The sequence below is a fragment of the Triturus cristatus genome, chromosome 2_2, assembly GCF_964204655.1.
Source record: "Triturus cristatus chromosome 2_2, aTriCri1.1, whole genome shotgun sequence".
NCBI classification, from domain to species: Eukaryota; Metazoa; Chordata; class Amphibia; order Caudata; family Salamandridae; genus Triturus; species Triturus cristatus.
In genome coordinates, this window is record NC_140582.1 from 581,428,137 (window position 1) to 581,454,687 (window position 26,551).

At 44.0% G+C, this 26,551-nt stretch overlaps 1 protein-coding gene across 31 annotated transcripts in view; it reads left to right on the forward strand.

Annotated features, from left to right (window-relative positions):
- The window catches only part of RAPGEF2 (Rap guanine nucleotide exchange factor 2), a 960,874-nt gene that overhangs the window by 877,991 nt on the left and 56,332 nt on the right, over positions 1-26,551 (forward strand). For 19 of the 31 annotated variants that reach the window (XM_085641742.1, XM_085641743.1, XM_085641745.1 and 16 more), the window contains 7 exons: positions 5,466-5,589; positions 6,589-6,612; positions 7,883-8,106; positions 12,197-12,376; positions 14,257-14,409; positions 15,282-15,507; positions 22,524-23,071. In XM_085641742.1, coding sequence (XP_085497868.1) covers positions 5,466-5,589; positions 6,589-6,612; positions 7,883-8,106; positions 12,197-12,376; positions 14,257-14,409; positions 15,282-15,507; positions 22,524-23,071 — 1,479 coding nt within the window. The remainder of the gene's footprint in view (positions 1-5,465; positions 5,590-6,588; positions 6,613-7,882; positions 8,107-12,196; positions 12,377-14,256; positions 14,410-15,281; positions 15,508-22,523; positions 23,072-26,551) is intronic. The other 12 variants (XM_085641746.1, XM_085641747.1, XM_085641749.1 and 9 more) reach the window with 1 other exon arrangement.

Below are 26,551 nucleotides of genomic sequence, written 5' to 3' on the forward strand. Positions count from 1 at the left end.
TGAGAGAGAGCAGTACCCCATGTTAATATATTACCTTGGTTTCTGAGAACTTGTTTCTCTTGTTCTGTACCATAATAAGTCGAAGAAGTGATGTCGCTCTTTGTCTACCCCTCATCGGTCGCGGGACGCGGTGGAGGGGGCGGGCGGTCACTCCCCCGCGGCTCCGACGGAGACTCTGTTGTTGCCTGTGGCCTACCCGCCCTTCCCGGGCCCGCGACTCCGGACAAAATACAGGTCTTCCTGTCGGTTATGGGCCGTTTGTTCGGCCCATCGGGTCCCTCCGGAGCACCTTCGGGCCCCGTGGGCCCGTTGGGTTTTTCTGCCCCCGTGCCACCGCCTTTGGCCCCGGCTACGCCGGCACGATCCCCTGCGGCGACTCTGGCCTTGGCACCACTGCCGGCACCAGGGGGCGGCACCGGACAGGGCGCAGGACTACGTCGATCCTGGATTGGTCTACTACCCTCCAATTCCAGGTGGGGAGTTTTTCCCATTTCCCTGGGCACCTTGTCCTTACAGGGTTCTTACCACAGCCGGCGGACGAAGGGGAGTACTGGGAGGGGTCTGAGGACCCTCTCGCAGCTCAGTGCAAGGATGAGCCGGACTGGGAGGTTGATATGGAAGGTCCAGGTGATCTGGATTTCTCTCCACACCCATGTACCCTGTCCCCTTCTTCCGTAGCTTCGGAGGAGGTTGGGACTTTTTCTGTGGTGTTGCAAAGGGCGGCTGAGGCTCTTAACCTCGAGCTCCCTTCTTTGCCTATCGGGACCCATCTCCTGACTGAAGTGCTGCAGCCAGCGTCCTCCTCTGCGGAGCCGCTGCTGCCCTTCAATGACACCCTTACTGACATCCTGGTACGCACCTGGAACAAACCTACATAGGGTGGATAAGGGTGTAGCACGCCACCATCGTCTGGCGACCCCAGTTTTCGCACACGACACCCGACGCCTCAGAGTCTGGTTGTCCAAGCCTCTGCCTCTCCAAGCTTATTCCCTTCTGCTCCTCCAGACAAAGAATCTAAGAAACTGGACCAATTTGGGAAAAAGATCTTCACTTCTGCTAGTTCCGTATTGCGGGCGGTGAATATTGCGTGCCTGTTGGGCTGCTACTCACATTCTGTGTGGGACACCGTGGCACAGGTGCTGCCTCAGTGCTCTGTGGAAGCTCAGGTAGTGCTCTCCCAGGCCATTACCGAGGGGAGAAATGCTGCAAAATTCACTATCCGTTGTGGACTTAACACGACTGACTCCCTCGGCAGGGCTCTTTCCACAACGGTGGCGTTACGCAGTTACGCTTGGCTCCGAACTACTGGCTTTTCCGGGAATGTCCAGAACACTCTGTTGGACATGCCCTTTGATGGCACATGCCTCTTTGGTGTCGAGGCGGATAGCACCCTGGAACACTTTAAGGACTCTTGGGCTACGGCCCAATCCTAGGGGTCTCACCTCCACGCGCGCTCCCTCGTGGTCTGCTTTTTGCTCCTTTCGAGGTCAGTGTCGAGGCGCCCAAGCGCATTTCTTTCAGAACCGCCGGCCAATGCAACCTCAACCTCAGTGCAGCTGCGGTCGTGGGGCCTGCCGTGGTGGGCCTCGGGCCCAGAGGGTGGGTCAATCCACCACCGCCCCTGCACCACTGCCTCAAAACCTTCCTAATCCGGTGTTTCAGGCCCACCGGACACCAGTGGGCGGCAGGATTCGCCATCACCTCCCCCACTGGCGCACCATCACTTCGGACAGGTGGGATCTCCAGATAGTCCGAAGGGGCTATTCCCTCCCCTTTGAGTCTACCCCTTTAGCCATGCCACCTCAGTGCCACCGCATGTCGGGGGATCACTTGGCAGTTCTCCAGCAGGAAGTTGCAGCCCTCTTGGCCAAGGGGGCCATCGAGCGCGTTCCGACGCCAGAAGTAGGTCGTGGTTGTTATTCCCACTACTTCTTGGTTCCAAAGAAGGACAAGGGCCTGCGTCCTATCTTAGACCTCCGGAACGTCAATCGCTTCCTCCGGAAGGAGAAGTTCAAGATGCTCAGGCTTGCTCAGGTCTTGTCTGCCCTAGACCTGCAAGACTGGCTGGTAGCGTCGGACTTGCAGGATGCTTATTTTCATATCCCCATCCTGCCGGCCCACCGACTTTACCTACCGTTCACGGTAGGCCACGAGCACTTTCAGTTCACCGTGCTCCCTTTCGGCCTTACCAGCGCCCCTCGGGTGTTCACGAAAGTGATGCCGGTGGTCGCAGCTCATCTGCGCAGATCGGGGGTTTCAGTCTTCCCCCTATCTCGCCGACTGGCTGTTGAAGGCGGGCTCGCCCCAGGCAGTCGCCTCCCACCTCCAGACTACGGCCGACCTCCTGCATTTGCTGGGGTTTTCCATCAACGTGCCGAAGTCGCACCTGATTCCCTCTCAGAAGCTCCTCTTCATCGGAGCGGTTCTGGATACGGCGCAGTTTCGGGTTTATCCTCCCGAACAGCGAGTCCGGGACATTCGGGCTATGATTCCAATCTTTCGGCCCTGGTCCTGGGTTTCGGTTAGGAAGACCCTGAGGCTGCTGGGCCTCATAGCCTCCTGCATCCTGCTTATCAATCATGCCAGGTGGCATATGCGGGCTCTGCAGTGGGACCTGACGTTCCAGTGGACGCAGCATCGGGGAAACCTGTCCGACTACGTACAGATCTCAGAGGGCACTGCACAGGACTTGCAGTGGTGGCTCACGGACCAGCGTTGGGTCAGCTGCAGATCCCTCTTCCTTCCCCAACCGGGTCACACAGTGGTGACAGACGTGTCCCTCTTGGGATGGGGCGGCCACATGGGAGAGGTGGAGATCAGAGGCCTCTGGTGTCCAGTGGAATCCAAGCTCCATATCAACCTTTTGGAGCTCAGGGCGATCCTACTTGCACTGAAAGCATTCCTTCCCTCTGTCATGGGGAGAGTAGTGCAGGTATTCACAGACAACACCACCGCCATGTGATACTGCAACAAACAGGGCGGGGTGGGGTCGTGGACCCTATGTCCGGAGGCTTTGCGCCTCTGGACATGGCTGGAACATCAGGGCATTTCCCTGATGGTTCAACACCTGGCAGGTTCACTGAACACCAGGGCAAACAAACTCATCTGCAGGTGCATGATGGATTACGAATGGTGTCTTCACTCGGACGCAAGGTCTCTTTCAACAGTGGGGAGAGCCTTGGTTAGATCTATTCGACACCGAAGAGAACGCGCAATGTCAGCAGTTCTGCGTGTTGGAGTTTGCAAGGTGTAACTCGCTCGTAGATGCTTTTCGTCGAGAGTGGAGTTGCGGTCTGTTGTACCCCTTTCCGCCTATACCACTTCTACCCAGAGTTCTGAAGAAAATCAGACGCGACTGGGCCCAAGTCATTCTTGTGGCACCGGACTGGGCTCAAAGAGTTTGGTATCCCGAGCTACTTATTTTGAGCGTGGATCCCCCGATACGACTGCCTCTTTGGGGGGGATCTCCTGTCGCAGCAACAGGGGACAGTCCTCCACCTGAACCTGTCAAGCCTCCACTTCCTTGCGTGGAGATTGAGCGCCGACAAATCCATTTGACTTGCCTCCTGAAATCTGTAATGTGATTCTGGCAGCCAGGCGTCCCTCAACTAAAACTGTGTACGCCTGCCGGTGGAAGAAGTTTGTGGCATGGTGCACAGCAAAAGCTGTGGATCCCCTTTCTGCCCCTTTTTCTGAGGTCCTTTTTGTTCCTTCTCTCATTGGCCCAGCAGGGCTCTGCTCTGGGCACTATCAAGGGCTACCTTTCAGCTCTTTCGGCCTTTCTTAGGCTGCCTGATCAGCCCTCTCTTTTCAAGTCCCCATTTGTCAATAGATTTCTCAAAGGCATTACTCACCTTTCCCCCTCTTATTCCTTTTGTGGTACCTCAATGGGACTTGAACCTGGTTCTCACATACTTGATGTGCGCTCCCTTTGATCCTCTTTATAACTGTCCTTTGTGGTTATTAACTTTGAAAACTGTCTTCCTGGTGGCCATCAGCTCCGCTCGGCAGGTGAGTGAGGTCCAGGCTTTTTCCTGTAAACCTCCTTTCCTGGCTATTCATCCGGACAAGGTTGTGCTTCGACCGAGTCCCTCCTTTCTGCCAAAAGTAGTCTCTGCCTTTCATCTCGGGCAAACTGTCACTGTGCCCACTTTCTTTCTGCCTCCGCACCCTTCAAGAGGAGAGGCTCCACCGTCTGGACCCAAAAAGTGCGCTTTCGTTCTATCTCAACCACACACAATAGTTCCGGGTGGGTGACCAGCTCTTTGTTGGCTATGTGGGTGCCAAGAAAGGCCGGGCTGTGCACAAGCGGACTATCTCCCGATGGGTTTTCCTATGCATTAAAGCCTGTTACTCTCTGGCTAAGAAGGAACCTCTGGTAGGACTGCACGCCCATTCTACCAGGGCGACTACGGCTACTACAGCATTGGGACGCGGTGTCCCCCTGCAAGACATCTGTCAAGTAGCCACTTGGGCCTCGCTGCACACTTTCACTAAGCACTATTGCCTTGACAATCAAGTTCGGAGAGATTGCTTCTTTGGCCGTTCAGTTCTCCGTGACTTTCTGGTGTAATCTCACTTCGCAGACCCACCACCTGGGTTGGTATTGCTTGGGTATGTATTCTAAGGTAAGGAATCTATCACTAACGTGTCTCTTTCAGATGCACAAGTTACTTGTGTAAGGATATATCTGTAAGAGACATTAGTTAGTGATAGATTCCTAACCGCCCGCCCATCCTCCCCGTTCTGCAAACTGTTCTCTAGGGTTCAGGTCATCCTATTCAGGGCCCTAGTTCTATTGCACCAGTAGTCGGTCCCTGGCATGGCTCTGCTTTTCTGGCGCGGAAAAGTCGTGTACAGAACGGACGTCAGCGCGTTTGGGCACGTCTAAGTAGCTCCGACTACGTCGTCTCAGAGGCTACGAAGCCAGCGACGTACGCGGAGCCGCATGATGACGCCTACCGACGCGCAGCGGTACTGCTGACGAAAAACTTTCCGGATCCAGTCTGACACCTGGGGATATTCTAAGGTAAGGAATCTATCACTAACTAATGTCTCTTACAGATATATTGTTACACAAGTAAGTGACTTGTGCGACTCTGCTCTACAAGTCTATCTTCAAGCCTGCACCCCAGAGAACAGAAAATCACTACAAATACCGAACGTAATCTTCAAGTGTGCTGGTCCTAGAAGCTCCCAGGAGCGTTTTGCAACAGCTTTTCTTCTGACTACTTTGTGGCTGCAGCTTCTACTTTGAATGCTTTTGCTGCTGAATTCTGAAAGTTTACTTCTCGAGTTAGTGTTGCTTCTATCCCACCAGATGTTGCTCTGTATGAGGGTCACTTTGAATCTTGAAAGGTTAATTACACCCAAATCCTATTGATCTGTTCTAGTGAACAGATCGATGGATCTTAATGCTCAGCTGATTCCACCAATAACATATTCCTTCTTTTATCTCCTCTCAGGTAATGATTCCAAAGTGGAGGGCTTGGTCAATTTTGAGAAGCTGCGAATGATTGCAAAAGAAATCCGCCATGTTGGCAGAATGGCTTCAGTGAACATGGATCCAGCTTTGATGTTCAGGACAAGGTATGTCATTCATAAAGAGAGGATTCAATGATAATTTGGCCATCTTGCTGCACTTGCCTCACAAAGTGAGGTGTGTTTTTCTATACAAGAGGCTAATATGATTTGCATGAATTTCCAGGAGAAATATATGTATAGGAAAATAACTGTGGGTGTGTACATATATATGTATGTATATGTATGTTTGTTTGTTGAAATGTGTGTGTGTATATATATATATATATATTCTAAACTTTGTAAGAACTGAAAGCGTGAATGTGCTAATATTATCGTCATCATCTAGCCTCACTCAGTGCCTGTAGTGTTCGTGTATAGAGTTTAACCCTTAATAAATAGAAAGGGTTGGGATGAGAATCACCAGCCCTCGTCCAACTCATCTGCTGCCACTCACTCAACCTCACTTTTGAATCTGCTGCCAGGGACCATCCCACCACCAGCTCCATAATTACTAGTGTTTAACTGTCTCATATGCATTAAATGTCAATCATCACAGGGCAGGTTATAATTCCTTGTAAGTTTTTAATGGATATCTGTTCAAAAGACCTGTTTTGGGGAGATTAAGTAAAAGCATCAAATATATGGATCCCCTTGCTTTCACTCCATTTTTTGTCACATACTTATCAAACCCCTGAATTGAAAGCACCGCGGGATATTGTTAGAAGATTTTTGGGATATATTTGTGGATAGGATGTTTTTGCCTCGCTTAACCTGGGATAACTTCCCAAATCCGGAAGTATGTATCTGCTGATTGTACGGTTGAAAGCAGTGGTAAAATGGACCTTTGTAATTTATGAACAATGATAGTTTAACTACATGCAGTGAATGCTGAAGGTCAGTTGTGTTGCTGCCAGTGTACTACTGTGGGTGATGGGTTGAATGTGACTATGTGAACGCTTTTGGTACTGCTCGTCCTGCAGCCTGGGCCTGTCTCTCTGAGCTTGTGATCTCTCTCTCTGTCTCTTTCTATACACATGCTTTACTCTCCACGGCTCTCACTTGCAGGAAGAAGAAATGGAGGAGCTTGGGGTAAGTGGCTGGTGAGAACTCGGGCTCAGCCTCCATGCCATTACCCCTCCACCACCCATTTGCATTGTTTCCCATTTGCTGACCTACCTTTCTGATGCTGCTTCCCTTTGTTGTGCTGTATCCCTCCTACTGCTGCAGATTGTTGCACTATTTCCAAAAGTACCTTTTGAATCCGAAAGTCCTGTGTGCATCTGAGGAGTCGTCATAGTAGAACAGTGACACAGGTTGAACATTTGTGATAAGCTTAATGCCTAGAAGGACAGTGTCTAGTTATTGCTTCATTAAGATCATCGCACAGTAGTACACTTGGTTGTCCAGTTTACTGTAATAATATTTAAACTTTATTGAAATGACTATAGTCTTTAATTAAATTCAGTAGTAACCTGCCCAAGATCATTGTTATCCATCATGAGTATACAAGAATTGTGACTGAGCAAAAACTATCCATCAGTGTAGAGATAACAAAAATAGATGAGAAGCCATTCCTACCTACAGAACTCCTGAGCTGGAAATAGTATGTTGCGTAGGGAGCGCAGTGCTTTTGTCATTCTCTGTAGATAGTTGTCCATGCAGTATTCGTGAGACATTTTCAGCTCCTTCTTTTCTACAGCTGAGCCTAACCTACTATTGACCAATCCCGTGACACCACCCTCATTCCTAATAAGCCACCTGTCAGCATCTCCATATCCATATGTTTAAAACAGTGCATGCCTTTTGATGTTTCCTCATTAACAAATTGACCTATTTTACTTACAAGGAAAAAAATAACACTAAGAACAAGTTGAGGATTCTACTGGGGAGTGTAAAAATATCTATTGGTATCTGTTTGATTTTGGTAGCATCTCCAATGTTGTCCAGGATCATTTGAATGCCAATAATGTGTATGGTAGATGACAATGTTGGAAATCCAGTAACAATAAAAGTTGCAGTGCGATAGTGGCTTGTTTTTATTTATATTATTTTTGCATCTACTTGCATGTGATTTTTATGCCGCTCTCATTTGGGATATAAAATGCACAAGAGCAATGACTGGAAACCTTCTAGTGTAAGGAAGCATTCCTGTATAGGTCCTTATAGACTGAAAACTTTATCAAACGTAATAAATAATAATAATAGTACTCTTTCACTTTGCTAGTTTTCGTCGCCCTTCCTATAGTTCAACAGTTTGGACCGAGGCCATGTTCAAGATATGGGGCGTTCTGCATGTGCGTGAGCTGATCTTTTTGGGCTGACCTACATCCCTTCCTTCTTCTTTCTCCCCGCTTGTTAGGTCGCTTAGCCAGGGCAGCACAAACGCAGCAGTGCTCGATGTTGCTCAGACTGGTGGACATAAAAAACGGGTGCGGCGCAGCTCCTTCCTCAATGCAAAGAAGCTGTATGAAGATGCCCAGATGGCACGGAAGGTGAAGCAGTACTTATCCAACTTGGATCTTGAGATGGATGAAGAGAACTTGCAGACACTATCGTTGCAGTGTGAACAATCCACCAACACATGTGAGTTGCACTGTAGAATATCCAGTTAAAATGCAATACTTTTGGTCTCTAACAAATTGAGAAAGTGTTTTGTATATTTGACACCTACAACCACAGCACTGCGGGTGTACTACCAAGGTTCCTCCTGAAAAGAGTATTCAAATCCGAATCAATAATCTTTATTCGGCACATGTCAACTTGACCATATAACTATAGAATTTAGTATAACATTATGACAAATAACATAAATAAAAACTCATCCAATCTTATCCGTTTTAAAACGATAAAATGTAGATAAAACATATTCAAAATAAGTACCTTAATCTAAAAGAGACGCATCAAAAAAAAGGACAAGAGGCCAATGCATCACACCCTAATCAATACAACCCCAGTTATCAAGTGATCCTGAGTGCTTTTCTTGTTTTAATTGCTTAAGCTACGAAAGACGCTGTAACAAAACAAGTCTTTATATCGTTCATTTCCATTAAGCGGTTTTAAATATAAACAAGCCTTCCGTTAGCAAAGGCCCTGAGATAATTCTTTCTGCCTTCAAGGTAGAACTTGCAGGCAATGGTTATGTGTAAAGTAGATTGAGGCGTCTCATTATCACAGGGGCATTTAGTATCTTTTTGTACCCACTTGGTGCCTGTAGGAAATACAGCCAAGTGATGAAAAATGGAGAAACGGAATCTTGTTAAAAGAAATCTATGGTATGAGTTATGAACCCAACCAAGATAGCTCTGAGATCTCTGGTGGGTAGAACAGGATAAATAAAGTGCAACTGTCGGTCGTGTCTCCTCTCCAGTATTAGGAACTAGCCCACTTTGTTCCTCAACCAATTGCTTTAGAATTTTTGTTAGGGAACTGTGCTATCTCTTGCGGAGACTCCCACAAATGTGTGTTGTCTTTGATAATTTACAGTGACTTCCTAATCTTGGGAAGCACAAAATCTTAAACATACGGTCCTGCGACGTGCAGTCTCTGATAATGTCCTGGGTTAATTTACCTTCGTTTTTTGACCATCTAGAATGTCAGAGTAACATTGGTTTCTGTTCTAGGATCTTCGCTATGGGTTGTAGACATCATTTAAGGTGTAAAATGGTGCTTGATGTTAATTTTGGGACTTCTAATTAGCCTTTTCAGAAATTCATCTTATTGTTTTTGCAGGATTTTGTTGTCCCGCCTAGAGTATTTATTATTTAATATCACAACAGGATAAAGGTTATGGTTAAATTTTGCCTGCACACCGTCTGTCCCAAATGTCTTAAAAGGGCTCACTCTTTTGGGTCAACCGAAATACCCCAAATCTATACATATAACTACACAATTTGAGGAGCACAAAATAATGTTTTGAGAGAGTCTAAGGAGATCTTTTACAAATCACAATGCTTATATATTATTTGTACGAGAACAAATGACAGCAAATGACTTCTATCAATCATATAATAAACAGATCTCTTTCACATTCGGATTGCTTTTCATCATTTTTATTAATAAATTACTTACATATTGAGATAAGACAAAACGGCATGTCTAAGATGAAAACAGCCTACACGTTTTGTCCCTGTTCACATGGGACTTCTTCAGGGCGACGCTTAATATTGCGGGAAGTTTTATCTTCAATCACCAGGTGTGTGTTCAAAACTCTTGATTGGTTTTTATAACCTCATATAGCTCTTCCGTAAATTCAATGCCTATTAAGCCTACCAACAGCACCATCCGTTTCAATCGCAGTGTCTTGTTCCCTACCGCGCTCTTTGTAATCCCGTAGTCAGGTAATCCCAAAAAGTTTTAATATGTATTATAGAAGTCCTCTTTCATCAGGCCTCAATTTTATCAGCCCTTCCTGCGCGTACCTGCGCCCCAAGAAGCGTGTGGTGCCTCCTGGTCCTCGCACGAGTCAGCCGTCAGCAGTGTCTCAATTCAAACCAAATCGAGATACGCTTGTTTGGGCGCAGGTATGCGCATGAAGGGCCGATAAAATTGAGGCCTGATGAAAGAGGACTTCTATAATATATATAAAAAACTTTTTGGGATTACCTGACTATGGGATTATAAAGTGAGTGCGGGAGGGAACAAGATAACGCGATTGAAAGTGATGGTGCTGTTGGTAGGCTTAATAGGCATTGAATTTATGGAAGAGGTTATAACATCCAATTAAGAGTTTTGAACACACAACTGGTGATTGAAGATAAAACTTCCCACAATATCGAGCGTCGCCCTGAAGAAGTCCCATGTTAATAGGAACAAAACGTGTAGGCTGTTTTCATCTTGGACATGTCATTTTGTCTTATCGCAATATTTAAGTAATTTATGAATAAAAATGATAAAAAGCAATCCGAATGTGAAAGAGATCTGTTTATTATGTGCTTGATAGAAGTATTCATTATTTGACCATCTCAACACAGCCATTGCAGCAAGGATTCTGATCCCATTCTAATGAACTGCAGAAGTGAATAAACCTTCGTTATGGGTATTATTTCTACCCCATCAGTTTGTTTGACAGAGCTAGCAGAATGTACAACTACATACTACTTCGACAGTGGGTGTACTCTGCTCTTTGTCACACTGTCAGTAAAGATTGGGCTCCTAATCTTGTACTCCTCTCATTCGATGCAGAATCGGAAGGATTCATTGAGGCCAAGAAAATAATGCTGTGGAAGGCGGAAATTGTTACTACTTCAAGTACAGAAAATCAATTAATGTTACTTTGCAAGAAGGTTTTTGGGAAAATGTGCTAAAACGTTGTGTGATCATTTCAGATACACACCATTTTAAAGGACTATAATACCGAAGTGAAAAATCTGAACGATATAGGTTTCCTTGAAGACACCTTCAGTGCCAGTCTGAAGTCTTGGGTCTGTGGCTAATTTAGTTGTTCAGGATTGAAATACTCATTCCACATAACAGAAAAATGTGTTTCAATCATAAATTGAGGAGCAAAATAATGTTTCTAAAACCTTAGTAAGAATCATTGAAGTAATTTGTAATGCTGTGTCTTTGAAACCTGTTGCTTCAAGCACCGGGTTGATAGTTGGTTTGCAAGCATCACTTCAGTGGGTGTCAAGCTTCCAGTGAGTTGCTTTCTGGTACAGTTGTTTTCCACTTTACTTTTTGCTAAGATAGCGACATAAGATTTTGATCTACATTTTTATTGTTATTAACCTTCTGTGTTTGTGTGTTTACTCCCAGAGAGCACCCTGGATGTATCAAGCAATTGTTTTAATACCTGCCTGACATTTAAGAAGCCTCAGCAGCATGAGATGTGCTTTTCTAAATTTCAGTAGATTGATATCAGATTTTCAATTGTGGCTGGTTCTAGGGTGACAAAAAGCAATGTGACCTCCTCTGGCACCAATATCAGGCAGCCTCAGGCTAGAGGGGGCGCGAGCTTGGGAAGCGCTAATTGAGGAGCTGCGTAGAGCTGGCGCAGGCCAGGAAGATGAACCGACCAACTGCTAGACCACAGGGCGTTGAGAGGGTGGAGGGAATGGCGGGAACGGAAAAGGTGGTGAAAGGGGAGAGCGCGGGGGGCCCTGGGGATAGAGGCCGGGTAATAGTGACGGCGCAAAGTGGGCATGTACCTAGAAGTTACGACACATTGAAACTGGAACTGATGGGGGAGCACACTGGGGGAGGGATAGGGGGGGGGGAGGGGGTAGTCATTTTGTTGGGGGGGAAAGTTGAGGGTAATAGTTACCAGAGTGGGGAGGCTGTTAACAGCCAATGAGACGGGAAATAGTAACTTGGATAATACCGTACACTCTTATGGATATGTTGCCTGATAATATTGTATGTGAACTCACGAGAGCAATATATTACTATGTATTGTATGCACCTGTTGTGGAAAGGATGACGGTATGAAGGCGGTTGCGAATAATAAAAAAAATTTATTAAAAAAAAAAAAATCAGGCAGCCTCAGGTTGCCCTACTATGGAAGAAAAATTAATCTGTGCAGAAATGTCAGGGAGAGTGTCAAACACTGCGTCAGCTCTGCGTTTAATGCTTGAGCTAACATGTACAACATGCTTTTACTGACCTGAATAACATGTCTTTCATCTTTTGTAACCTATATTTTAACATTGATTTCCAATTTCTTCATCCTCCGCAGTGCCTAAAAATTCATGTGACAAGCGATCTGGTAAACCCGAGACCTCTCCAGTGGCCCCCAGGGCAGGGACCCAGCAGAAACTGCAGCAGCAAAGCAAAGTGAACCAGGCATTGCAGGTCCCAGCTGTATCACTTTATCCCTCTAGAAAGAAAGTACCTGTGAAGGACCTGCCACCATTTGGTATGTTAACACAATCTATGTTGATTCACTCTATATACAGATGATTTTCTGTGCCTGCCTTTGCAATTTGATTGCAAGCTAATTCACACCACTGTGACTCAGTGTGTACACCAATGCCACCTGTCATCTTGCATCTCCCCGTTGTGACGTTATTCGCTACAGCTGTCAAAACACTTATTCTAAAAAACATGCACGAGTGTCAAATAAGTTGGTATGTTTCAGCGCGTCTAGCAAACACTAAGAGGCTGATTTAATTAATTAAAGGTAGATTTACTGTGTTTTAATTTGCACCTTATGCTGCAGGTTGTGGGCACTGGGACTTCTCAATATCAGACTTCGCAGATCTAATGAGAAGGGGAAGAGAAAGATAGGAAAATGGTGATAAGGGGAGAAAGCGGGAATGAAAAAGAATGTACAAGAGTGGGATAGAGACAGTGTAGAATAGTGGAATAACAAGTCACAAAGAGGGTACTGCTGCCAGGATGACAGACAGTTTGCTGCCCCCACCAAAATGGTCTATGTTGTTAATGTTACACCACGAATGTTATAAACTAATTAAAATTCAATGTGTCCGTGCAGAGATATTGTTTATTTCTCCCAAAATAATCCTTTTAAACACAAAAGTCAAATCAAATATTAATGTCACTTAAAATGGCAAAACATATTAATATAGTTTGAGAAAAATGGCACAAATAATCTCAGTATAGCCTTACCTAGGCCGCAGACATCACCATTGCTAAGTATTACACGCACCACCATCACTAAACATTACAGATAGTTTGAGTATCACTAAGCATTACAGATCCCTGGTGCACTCCCGTCCTTCACGAGTTGATGTTTGGCTCACCGATGGTTATAGCACTACCTTTGATTTAGAACTACCTTTTGAAATCAAATATGCGGGAAACGAGTGGCCACAACACACCTAACTGCGTGCAGTTTCTTTTTCATTTGGAATTAGAAGTCGTTTGTGAAGGCAAGAACCGCATATTTTTATTTACATATAATTTTTTTATTAAGTATCAACCAACAGTTGAAAATACAGCATAGCACAGTATCATCTGCAGAATATTCTGTTAACAATCCACATGTTCAAAGGAGTTTGCTGTGCGTCTTCCACTTCATGCTGTAATGCCCTCCCTCAGATAAGATTATTAGGTTCCAACACATAAATCAGTTCACTTCCGGGGTCCTCTGTCCCCTTCATCTAAATGAGTTGTCCTAAAATATAATTTCGTAGTGACTGTATAAAATGTAAGGCAAATATAGTCCTTCTATTACATTTTGTCCATTTGTTTTTGTAGTTAAATGTAATTCTTAGTGCTTCTGTGGAACATTTCTGAGATAGATATTATTTTTAATACAAAAACCTCGCTCTGAAATGTCAACCATACAAGTTCAGATTTTGATATTGGCTGTGTTTGTCAAAGTAGGACTAATGTATTTAAGGTAACTAAAGGAATTCCTGATTTGGACATAGTTAGAGTCAGGTTGGTATCCTGGAAAATTGTCAGACAGAGGAGTATGCAGACACTGAAACTTTGTTATGCAGGTGCATGAATCCAGTACTTGTTTGCGTCATGCCTTTGGTGAGGTTACGATACTCACACTGCAGTGGTCCCCAGTCTGCTAATTTCACTAAGCTCCACATCTGGTAAGGCGAAAAGTTTCTGGAAATGCAACAGCTTCATTAGAAATGGTTATCCTGTGCCTTTTAATTGGTTAAGAGGTTGGTAAAAAAGAATCTATTTTGGATACAATTGACCTCAGTATTTGGATTTGTTTTCTTTCAAGTGTTCTGTTCATTTTGCTGAGCTTTGCTTGTAATCTTCGTAGCTTTGTAATGATTTGTACTAATGATTACTTTTGTTTACTTCTAGGTATCAACTCCCCACAATCTTTAAAGAAAATTCTTTCACTGTCTGAAGAAGGAAGTTTAGAGCGACACAAGAAGCAGTCTGAAGATACCATATCGAATGCATCTTCACACCTATCCTCACCTCCAACTTCACCACAGAGTTCACCAAGGAAAGGTAGAAACAGAACTCTGGCTTTCTAGTTCTGTAGGCCCTTCACTCCCACAAGTATACTATTACAAAATAAATTCCCCAGTTAATCCAATTAAAAACTTCCTCGAGGGGACTGAAAACCCTGTTCATAGTTTTGTAAAGAAGAGGCTTGCTGCATTCATCTTTGGCTGATTTCCTTCATGCACGTCTTATTATGTTATTGATATTTCTGCAGTGCTCCTCAGTGACTATTGCGGTCTTTATGAACAGGGGATCTGTTGAATGTTGCTTTGCTCTGAGTTATATGACGTGTTTCCACTGGGCTCTGAGGTACACCGAGAGTTCTGATGAAGTGAGTGTTGTGGGAGATGGATCTGGAGAGTTAGTTTGTGCCTTTAATATGTGTTGAATTTATGTATGTGTAGTGTAAATGTCTCGAAGGCTTGTTGATTCCACCTGCTGTTGTAAATGGCTGCTTGTGTAGTATACTACTACTTATAAGACTTGAGTGTAGTGCTGGATGTGTGAGGTAGTGTCAGGCATGTTATGGGGCTTTCAATCAGTCATGCCATGTGTGGGTGCATTCAAGTGTGATAGGCCTCAAGAGAAGAGAAATGTGTGTGTCATGTTGTGAGTAAATTGGTCTTTGCCTCTTGAGAGAGATAATGTGTATGTTTGTGAGTTGAGCAGGTACTGCATTTCAGGAAAAGGGATCTCTAACCATTCTTTTTACTGCCACTTGTGGTTTGGAGATGGCCATCCATAGAACCTGTTCAGAGAAGTGGTATATTTTTAATGCCCCTTGAAGTATTTTTTGCTCTTTGCATTGCTTGTTAACATTTTACATTTCACTGAATATTTTTTGTTTGGTTTGTGTTTTTCTGTTCAATGTGTAGGTTACTCTTTGCCTGCTAGTGGCACAGTGGACAACTTTTCAGACTCTGGTCATAGTGAAATTTCTTCACGATCCAGTATTGTCAGCAACTCTTCGTTCGACTCTGTACCAGCATGTCTGCATGAAGAGAGGAGGCAGCGGCATTCGGTCAGCATTGTAGAGACCAACCTTGGTGTGGGGAGGATGGACAGAAGAGCCATCATTGACCCTGACCAGTATAGTTTAGGGTAAGTGCCTGCATCAGTTCAATACTCGAGGTATATTTGAAATTTCTAAGATCATGCCACAGCCTTCACAATGGTAAGCTAGGTGGTGCTTTAGCTAGCCCAGTGACAGTGACCGAGAATGTTTAACTATATCGATCATTGGTATACCTTTGTACACATTTTTAAGCAGTTGATGCGACTTGGAGATTTCTTTGATTGAACACACTTCAGTTCACTTTGTATTTCACCTGGCTCTTGCTTATCTCAACGTTGTGTTTTTTAACACTTTCATCGTGCTGCATCTCGCCAGCGACATACATTTGAGATGCTTGACCTGGTTTCCTTGCTGAGTACACAGTCATTAACTAGTATGTTATTGGCACTCTATGCTCTTCCTTGAACATGTTTTATGTACAGCATTTCAAAGCAGCAATCTGTGGACAGGAAGTGTTATATAAATACTAAATTATCCTTCTTATTTTTGAAGGGCTGCTAGAGAAGTTTGATTGCCTCTCGTGATATACGAATATTGCAAAGGTTGCCTAGGTTATCCTTGCCATAATCTAATGTAAGCTCTCAGTTATTCCCTGAGATGTAACTTATAGTGATTTAAAAGTGTTTTATTGTAGTATTAATATACTGCTGTATATCCCTATTGTGTGTCACAAAAGTGCATTATCAAATGTTTAGCGCTCTACACTGTGGGGTAGTGTGTGGTTGGCAGGTTGGTATATTTGTGTAAAGTGTTTGGTGATGTGCGTGAGTGACCAGAGATGTACTCTTCTCTTCCCTTGGGTCATACTGTCTACTCATGTAATAGAGCAAGTGTGAGAGATAGGTGTGAATATTATAATTGTAATTAGCTGATTGTTAAAAATTACTCTGTAGGTTCTTTGCCATGTTTGATGGTTTCTGTTACGCTTTCACATTTTATCCCATGTTGACTACAGCAATTGGGCCAACAACTCTCTAAAGTTGTGTAAGTCTTGGAAAAGGATAGGCGGAGAAAGGAGGAATGGGGTATGAATCAGAGATCTTCCTGGATGTCTGAGTTACAGGTATTGGTTGTCCAGTTTGGTAGTGGTTTGGGGACTAAAACATATAGGCAGCTACATAGAAGCTGAGAATTGCGTGCCTGTACACCTAAACAGCGAGGTACTTGGTCACCAACACATGAGGCCCTTGACCTCTTCATATAACATGTGCCTCTATTTGACGATACCTGCCATATAAGAAGTCCTGATTATTGTATCTGTATTATTCTAGGTTTACTAGCGCTAAGGCCAGGTTGGATTCACCCTGGTCCTTCTAGTGCATGATTTTAACTTTGTACTATTTGTTATTCTAGGTCTTTAGGGATCTTTAGCCCCGACGAATGCCCCCGACTGATATAGGTGACTTAGTTAAGGGCAGAACCAAGTTGACGATGAGACAAGGGTCCGAGCCATTGTGCTCTTATTCCATCGCATAGTTGGTTTTAGATGCACCAGAGGTCACCACTAATAAAGGTGAAACCCCGGTTAACTCTAGGTACTTTTAACTTTATCTGGACCCCCCTGTTTAGTCCAGGGAACCATCTTAATTAAGAACTCCCTTCATCTGGTTTATTAGGAGGTAGAGTCTGCCCTGGTGGCCGGAGGGTCCAGGAATAAAGTATAGGCACAGCGAAACCTCTGAGCTAGTTTTAATCTACACTGCATTTTCTCTTCTGGTGATCCCAGTCACTATAGACATTATTGTTTCTCTTTTATGTTGTGTTTGTCTTCCCCTACCCTATTGCTCCACCCCAGGCGTTGGCTGCACGGGGGTGTTTGGTAGCAGCCCTATGATGAAGCATGTCACACAACTGTGTGAGTGAGGGCAGTATTAAGACACACAGCACGTGCCACCACGAAATAGACACTTTTATCACTCCCTACTCCTTCCGGTGTATAAAAATGGGTAAAGTAGCACTCTGTGGGGATTTTAGTTTACACGTTTAAGACACACCCATAATTATATAGGCCACGCCCCTTTTATGCAAGTCCCCCCCGACCCCACAAGCTTTTTTCATCCCACTTAAAGGCCTGAAATAAGGGGGCAGGGTGTGTTATCGTGCATGGGAGTTAGGAGTAAGGCGGTTATACTGGACTGCTTCTTTTCAGACAGGCTAAGATTGATTTGCATATGGTTGCACACACGAGCTAAAACAGTGACTGAAATGCTACCCAGACCAATTTCCAGTGGTTCGGATGTGTTTTCTCAAGCATTTTCGCACGGTTTTCCGTTATCCTTGCTGTTGGTCATCACTCCAGTTCCATTAAGCTTCCATATCACTTATTTAAGACTGTACGTACTGCTCTATAACAATTTAATCCATGTATTTATTGTGGAGCATCGATGTAACACATCTGTCTTTAGATAATGAGGCGACTGCCTTGAGACAACAACTATATCCCAAGTAGTACTCCTTACCTTTTTTTTTCCTTGCTTGTGTTTTATGTGAAATTTACAGTGACATTTCTTGGTGAGGATGGCGGTATTTGTCGGATGATTAGAGGCAGTGTTTCTGTATTTCTAGCGCTCGTCTAAATGAAATGGTGTTCTTATGCCGCCATCTAGCGGAAACTGAGAGTAATTTCTTAGCTTGGAAAAGGTAGTGCATATCCGTCGTGTAAAACGCGCCAAAGTAGCTCCAGTCCAGCTGTCTTGCTTCAATGCTCCGTTACATGCGACTCGCCGGCAGAGTTCGTGTTGTTGCACAGTAAATAATTCACAAAATCCCCCAGTGTGGTACGTTGTCTCGCATAATGCTGATATTGATTGCATAACATCTCTCCTGTTACTCCTGTGAGACCAATCACAATGGCAGGACACTTTGTCAGGTAAATTATCAGCAAACAGGAGGAGTTATCAGACGGTGGAAGAGGGGGTGCTACGGAAAGGACGGGGTAAATGTCTCGGGAGGCAGGAAGAGTGACATGTTGGCAGAGAGCTCTCTCCAGAAGTAAACCTTTGTCCCTCGCATGCAGAAGTACTGCTTTATTAAGGTCAGATGAATAAAGGTTTTTAAAAGCTTTCAAATTCGCTGTCAAATTCTGCCGTTGGGTCAACTTGTCACTTCAAGCGTGACACGAGGAGGTTTCATGCCTACTTATGGTTTTCCTTTCGAGGGCTTTCCCAAAGTTAATATAAACATGAAAGGATGTTAGAGTCCTGAGGAGGTAAATACAAATAGTTATCAGAACTGCTCTTGAAAAACTGTTCCTTGTGAAGCATTTGAGTATTAAGATGGGCAATTCCTGAAACTGTGCCATGGGAGTTTGAAGCAGCGTTTGATTAAGCACTTGACTTCAGGATTCATTCTTGCGTTTATTAAGGTGACCCAGGCCATGTTATGGAAAGTGCCTCAGTGCTTTGTGTGCCTCTGGTATTATAGAAGGGGTCGCTGACTCTTGTGCGGCCTCTACTGTAATACTGATAGCGCAGGCGCCACATGGGCCCCAGTGCTATCTTCAGATGACTTCCCCTCATTTGTATGGGGGCGTGGCCCCACATGAATGAGGGACTCACTTTTCCTCTGCGCCCTTGTCGTATTACCAATGTGGGTGCTGAAGCAAACCTGCTTTTAGGAGGCGCACTGGTAGTTTGCCTGAAAAAGGTGTCACACTGTCAGTGCGCCCCTGAAGGTAGCTCTCTGGAGGCGTTAAAAGGGGTCCCATGGACCTCCAGACATCCCCCTGCAGGCAGGTGCAGTCAGTCACTCACTGCACTTGCCTGCAAGGGGATCTCTTTCCACTCTGCAAAGTGCAGGCAGTTTACCACCTGTAGAGAGAAACATGGAGCAGCTGCTTCAAAGCTGCTCTGTATTTTCCTGAATGCGCGGCCCCCAGGGGCGAGCATGTTCTCAGCTGCCTGAGGGCAGCACATTCATCATAATAGTGCACTGTCCCTGTTTGCACCCGGCACCCCTATTTAAAGGGGTCCTGTGGTGCAAGCAGGGAAAGTGTGCCATATTTCTAATAAGTCACTTGCCAAGTAAATGGAAATTGTTCCTTAGCAGACACAATGACGTCAACGTTTCTCTGTTTAATGTGTTTAAAGATTGTATGTCTGCCTACAAAAGATTCTGCACTATGCCTGAATGTGTTTGGGTCTCAGGGGCATGGTCCACATTTTCTAATGACAAGCTTTTAATGCAGCAGCCGTATGCATAGCTTTATCCCTTTCTGAACATTACGATCGGCCTGTGCCGTGCTTTTTTTCCTCTTTTCAGAAAGGTGTATGGGTCTTGCTGACCTTCTGATGCTAATGTGTGTAAATAAGTAAATTGACTGTTAGTCCTTTGTGGAGCAGCGTCAAGTTACATGTTTGCCGGACTCATTGCTGCATTTAAAACCCTTGAACCTTCTGGAATATATAGAGGAACCCGTGAGTTGCATTGATCTACAAGGATATAATTGAAATTAGGAGACCAGCAGCCTCAAACAATGGCTTGCAAATGGGATGCAAATATTTCAAAAGGCAGCCTGTATCACATTGCGTGTTTGCATATTGGAAAAATAATGTACATAAGAAAAAATAAAACGACCAGCACTGAATCAGTTGTAGTGTTTAGGGTTAACAGCTAGGGCTGTTCGTGTTAATTTTTTATTTCAAGGCTTACTGAAGAATACATTGCGTGTGTTCACAGTGTTGGTTTATCATAATACGCATTATGACTTTGCTGGGACATTGATGGGGTTTGCAGTGAGTAAAGTCTTAGTGCAAATTTCGAATTCCTATTGTACTCGAGGCAATGGATTTTTGTCACGAATTGAGGCTTAACATCAACAGATCAATAGCATATCAGAAGCAGAGAGGAACATATTGCCCCACAAAAATGACAGAATAATAGATTTTCAAACCATAAAGTTTACTAGCAGGTTAGCAAAGTTACAGACTCAAATCAATCAGATTAGTCATCAATCAATAATCATCTGGTTACTGCGATGTTTAATACAATTAAAAGTAGGTCAGAATAGTAAATACAAAGCCAAGTTATTTAAAGGTGATTGTATGTAGCCAAATCATGAAAGATTCGGTTCCCTGAAAAGAAACTCCCTCATGCTAAGTGAAGGTTTCAAGTGAGCTTGGATCAAATTTAAGCAGCAGGTGTCAGCAAATGAAGTCTCGAAGGCAAACCAAAATGAAGGTTTCAATCAGGCAATGTAGAAATATGTTTCCTTGATGGTTTAACTCTGAGCAGTAATAAAATAAGCATAGGGTCTCAAGAGAGGCAGAAGTGTATCCGCTTTCAAAGATGGACAGGCGCAATTTACTTGACTAATGCAGAAATTGCTCAATTAAAGTACAGAATTCTGCAAATAGTAATACTTCCTACAGTTCCCAAGCGACAGGAACCAACCAAAATAACAGGTATACATTATTTTATCCCAGGCATCGCATAATGGAGGCTTCACATCTGAATGGCCTCTGGAGATCTCTCTTCCTGGCTGGTCAAATCGTCTTAGGCACAGATACACAAACCAATGATAAGTTACAGTGAAACCACAAGCAACAAGTTCTTATGCAGATTATGGCTAACTTAACGTGAACACACTAGGGTTAGCTATTACCGTACAAATTACTAACTATGAATAATCTAAACATAGTCACACTTTAATATAACTATGCAATGATTATCTGTCATGTGTATTAGAAAATTATCAGGCAAAAATAAAAAGTCACAATGCGTCATCAACTTAACCATGTTCTGTATAGAATACTAAACTTCTTTATGTGTGAAAATGTACAATAATAATTGTGTGTGGCAGTCTTAGCCTAAATTTGGCCAAATTATAAATAAAAATTATGGACGGCCCTAAACAAAGCTCCTCCCCTCCATGCTTCGGCAACGCACAGTTGCAAGTGTGATTTGTTTGCTTTGATTCATGCTCGTTGGTTACACGGAAAGCAAAAGATCGACGAAACGTTCTAGGTCCCACTGCATCACATGCTTTTAAAATGTATCAAAAATAATATCCTGCTGAGAGACATAATGATATTTAAAAGTTATGAGAGATTCTCGCATACACCATTCAGCAGACCCACACTAGATTCTTATTTTCCCAGTGCAACCATGATTGATTCTTGCTTATGCTTTATTTTATATATTGCACATAATGCGTTTTTTCATCAGTGCACTGGCACACCGCACATAAGTATCTTTCACACATCATTAAAAACCATCAAGAACTTTTTTTTTATATAACAAACTTTAATTGGTTTACTTGAAACTGCGTCCCATTACATCCATAATCACATATCACAATGCTACAAACACAAATTCTAATCCTTGCCCAGCTTTTAGATATCTGGTAATTGGCAACAAACCTTGTGCTGGAGGCTCTTGTGTACTCACATGTGTGGCCATTGTTAAAATAATAACTGATGAGAATTTTGTTTAGTAAGTAAGCTAGATGTGGCGCACTCATACCATACAACAAGCAGTAAGTGTGATAAAATATGCTGAGGAAATCAACTAGTGTGCACTGATGGGAGGCGGGCAGTAGGTGACTGAGTGGAGGAGGCATGGATTGAGCCGGGGGGAGCAAGAGGCGTGCCCGGAGACCCATTTCAGATGGGAGCCCTTGACAAGAGCTTCCTGTGTCCTACATTTTTGTATCTAGTTCCTCATGCAGAAATATGTTTTGTCTGTATTACAAATTAGGTGTAAAAAGTGTATCAACACAGAGTAATTTTGTCCAACAATGTATTCTATCAGTCTTATGCAGCGCACAAATAATGTGTCCAGTTTTCATCCCTTTATTGTTGGTGCTCATCTTTGACTGGGGTATCTTCAGGTTGTTTCATTCTAGGTGCAATGTGTTAGAAATCAGATTTGGAGGGGTTAATATTTGAAGTTTGTTGACATTGTCCTCTGTCTTATCAGCAGTTTCAAGGCATCCAGTTGTTTTATGGTGGTTTAGTTGGCTTTGTTCACTATGTTCATGAGTATGTTGACATGTGAATAACTGTTCTAAATGCCTTCTTTTGCTCTTGTTCCTGCTTTGCAGTTCCTATGCCCCCATGTTGGAGAACAGGGGCCTCTATGCAGGGGCAACGGTGCTCTCTTCCCCTAGTACAGAGGAACTGTCTCAGGATCAGGGGGACCGAGCATCATTAGATGCAGCGGACAGCGGCCGTGGAAGCTGGACTTCATGCTCTAGTGGTTCCCATGACAACATTCAGACAATCCAGCACCAGAGGAGCTGGGAGACTCTTCCTTTTGGACAGGTTCCTTTTGAGAACCCAGGGGAGGCAGCAGCTTTATGGGCAGCAAGCAGCCACATGTTTCCTGACCACAGCACAAGATATAGCAGACCGGGTCAAGGAAGAGATGGCCTCGATCAAGCACAGTCCAGAGCAAGCTGGGCGTCATCCACTGGCTACTGGGGAGAGGACTCGGAAGGGGACACGGGCACCATAAAACGGAGAGGTGGAAAGGATGTTTCTGCTGAAGCTGAGACCTGCAGCTTAACCTCAGTGACTTCTGAAGAGCTGAAGCCGCTTCCAATGCCAGCTCATATAACAGTAACATCTAGTTCTGCAAAGGGGCTCATAGGTAAGTTTGCAATATGGGTGCAGTTGTGTGCCAAGTTTCCTCTTTGTGTTCATTGTTTTAGATCACTGATTCTCTGTAGTTCTGGAAGACAAGCTTGGTGTAAGGAGCTCCAGACTTTGCTGCAGGAAGTGTTAACTGTATCTTTAGCAGTGGATGGAAAAAGAGTATTTGCAGTTTTCTTGCAGAAATGGCTTAAACTATTGGATTCCATAATGCTATGAATATCTGTTGTGGGGGGCAGTTTCACTTTGCATGCACTTTTTCAAGTCAAGTCAAAGTATGCTTTATTCGAATAGTATTCATAAAAGCAAAGTACAATTTACAATAAACATTTCATTAAATGAGTTAAAAAACTATTAAATTCAGTATAATTCGATGCAATATACTTAAACAAATTCTGGCTGAATTACGTCCATAAGGGAGACATTATAATCAATTAGCGACAAGTATTATTTGTTAACGTCAGGCAGGTAAACATGGTTGAAACCCTGGGTTAAACATTCCGCATTAATAACAGTGGATACTAATTATTAAAAACAGAAAGAATTAATTGATAAAAAAAATTTTAAAAACAGATTACAAATAGTAAAATGCTAAAATTAGCAAGGGGGAGAATAGTCAAAAGACTAGCAGTCTCTCCCTGTTCGAGAGAATAGTCAAATGACTAGCAGTCTCAATCTAATCATCCACGGCCATCCTAGATATTTTGCAGTGGCAACCGAAATCCAGGGCAATGTACTGGTGCATATAATACGTAAAGCAACAGTGCTACAGGTAGTTCCTAAATTTTTACACATCGGGGACAGCCATATACGCCTTGGTAAAGCATAAACTTTACAAGAAAACAAAAAATGACCAATGGTTTCTTTGTTTGTACCACAGACAGGGCAGACAGCACTAGTTCCCGCTTCCCACTTTGATGTCAAAAATCTGAGGGGGAGTGCACCAGCTCTCAATTGGAAGAGAAGCTTCCTGTCTAAGGGCTTAGTTATAATGTCCCAGTAAGGTTCAAGATGGGGATACATCTTGGCCTCTAGGAACTCTCTAGTCATATTACCAGTGCTGGAGCTGCACCAATGCCGCTGGGCAACCTTCTCCCAATAAATGGTCTTAAGCATACTTTTGGAAGGGAAGGTTGAACCTGCAGGATCTTCCCAAAGTGTGCTCAAACCAAGCTCAAGCAAGGATGCCCTAAGCGCATTTAACCAACCTATTTTGTGGTGGAGATCGGTTCTTATAATATCTAAGAAACCCCCTGCATAGTGAGAAAGCGCAGGTGTTGTCCATAGCCTGCGCCAGTACAATATTGGGCGGAGCCGCGCCAAATCTAAAATGGCTCTTCTGCCCAAATCATACTTAAGGGGCAACAGTGGAGTACTTTTGGGAACACCTGTGATGGCCCTAAAAAATTTATTCTCTGAAAGTTGAAGAGCAGGCATTTTTTCAAAACCCCACAGCTCTGCGCCATAAAGTACAGAACCCAGAGCTTTTGCTTCATAGACCTGTAAAACAGGTTTCACAGGTTTGGTGAAGGATTTTCTATGCTCTGAGCTAATTGCGCCTGCCAATTGGCTATGTTTAATTGTTGTAATTTCGATATGGTGCGCCAGGTCTTCGCATTAGATATGTGCATACCCAAGTAAATGAAATTGTTCACTACCTCCAGCGGTCGATTATTTAAGGTAATTTTTGTCTTAGAACTACGATAGGGGTTGAAAGTCATCAGCTTGGTTTTGGCAATATTTACCTCTAGGCCGTACTCACTACAAAATTGGTCAAAGATGGACAAAGCACACTGCAATCCGCTAGGAGTTTTAGCTAGGATGAGTGTGTCATCAGCAAACATTAAAATGGGGATTTTAATCCCGTCTAAAAAAGGAGCATCCACTTGTGCAGAAGTCATACGTGTTACAACATCATTAATATAAAGTGTAAAAAGAACTGGGGCCATCGAACATCCCTGCCGGACGCCCCTCTCAACTGGGAAGTCTGAGGTTACCGAACCTAAACCACCCCACTGGATTCTTGCATAATTTGATTCATGAAGCCTCATTATCATAGATAACAAATCGTTTGGGATGCCCTGCTTCTGAAGAACCGTCCATAGCTTTAGTCGGGAGACAAGATCGAAAGCAGCCCGTAGATCGACAAAGGCCGCATACAGGCTTCCTTTGCCGAGCACTACCGTCCTCCATTGTATCATGGTGAAACGAAAGACCTGATCCACCGTGCTTGTGGCTCGTCGGAAGCCAGCCTGGAAGGTTGAAAGGGCATTAGTCTCTTCCGCCCAGTCCAGGAGCCTATTGACGATCACACGCCCCACTACCTTTTGGATGGTATCTATAAGGCTTATAGGCCGGTAGTTACCTGGCAACGATCGATCACCTTTCTTAAAAACGGGGATAATTACAGCACCCTGCCAGGATTTTGGTACTGATGCACCCAGGGCAATAGCATTAATAAGGTGATGGATATATGGGCACCAGCGCTCCTTATCATTAGCAAATAGATCCGCTGGCACTCCATCGAGGCCGGGGGCACGACCGCAAGCAACTGCGTCAAGGGCCATCATGATTTCACTAGGGCAAAAAAGGTTTTCTTTTGGAAGGTCTACACTAATTATCTCATGCAGGTCTGCGATGTTAAAAGCAGCATATTGATTTTTAAAGAATTTTATCCATTCAGCTTCAGGGACATTGTTGTGAGGGGACTCAGGGCCACCTGATTTTCCCCACCTAACAATGTGCCAGAACAGCCGAGAATCCCTGCTATCGCTAGCTGCCTTTAGCTCAATCCAGTGTTGCTCATCCCAAGCTTGTTTAGCCTTGAGGATACTAGTTTTATAATTTTTCCTAGCGGCTTGAATTAAAGCTGTTTGCCCTCCCTTGATAGCGTTGCCCAGAGCAAGTCTAGACTCCCTACATTCGTCGTTATACCATTTAGCTGGCTTTGGAACTCTATCACCTCTACTTTTCACAGGTTTAAGGAAATATCCCTTAATTGTGTCAAAAAGAGAATTGTGAATTCCTTCGACCTTATCTAGGCCATTGCTAAGTGTATTACAGTACTCTAGGTCTAGTATAGCTTGGTCAACATAGCTATTAATACTAGCAATAGCCTGTTGATTAATTGCTACCTTTTCCCATCTTAATCTCCTCATGTTGTTAGTAGGAACAGTCCGGGGTGGGACGAACACAGGAAGTCCCACAGGCAAGCTAATGTGAGACCACCATTTATGCGACAGGCACAAGGGGTTGTGGTCGCTCTCGAGCCTCCCTTCCACCGTCATGTCACAAATTGATGGCCATAACTTTAGACTGCATAGCACATAATCGATTCTGCTGTTATGTCGACCATTGTCAAATGTGCTTACACCATTCCTATCTCCACTAGTCCTGCCATTCAGCGCTCTTAACCCTTTTTCGTAACATAAAGCATTTAGACCAATGGCATCAGCAGACCATCGCACTATGGGAGACA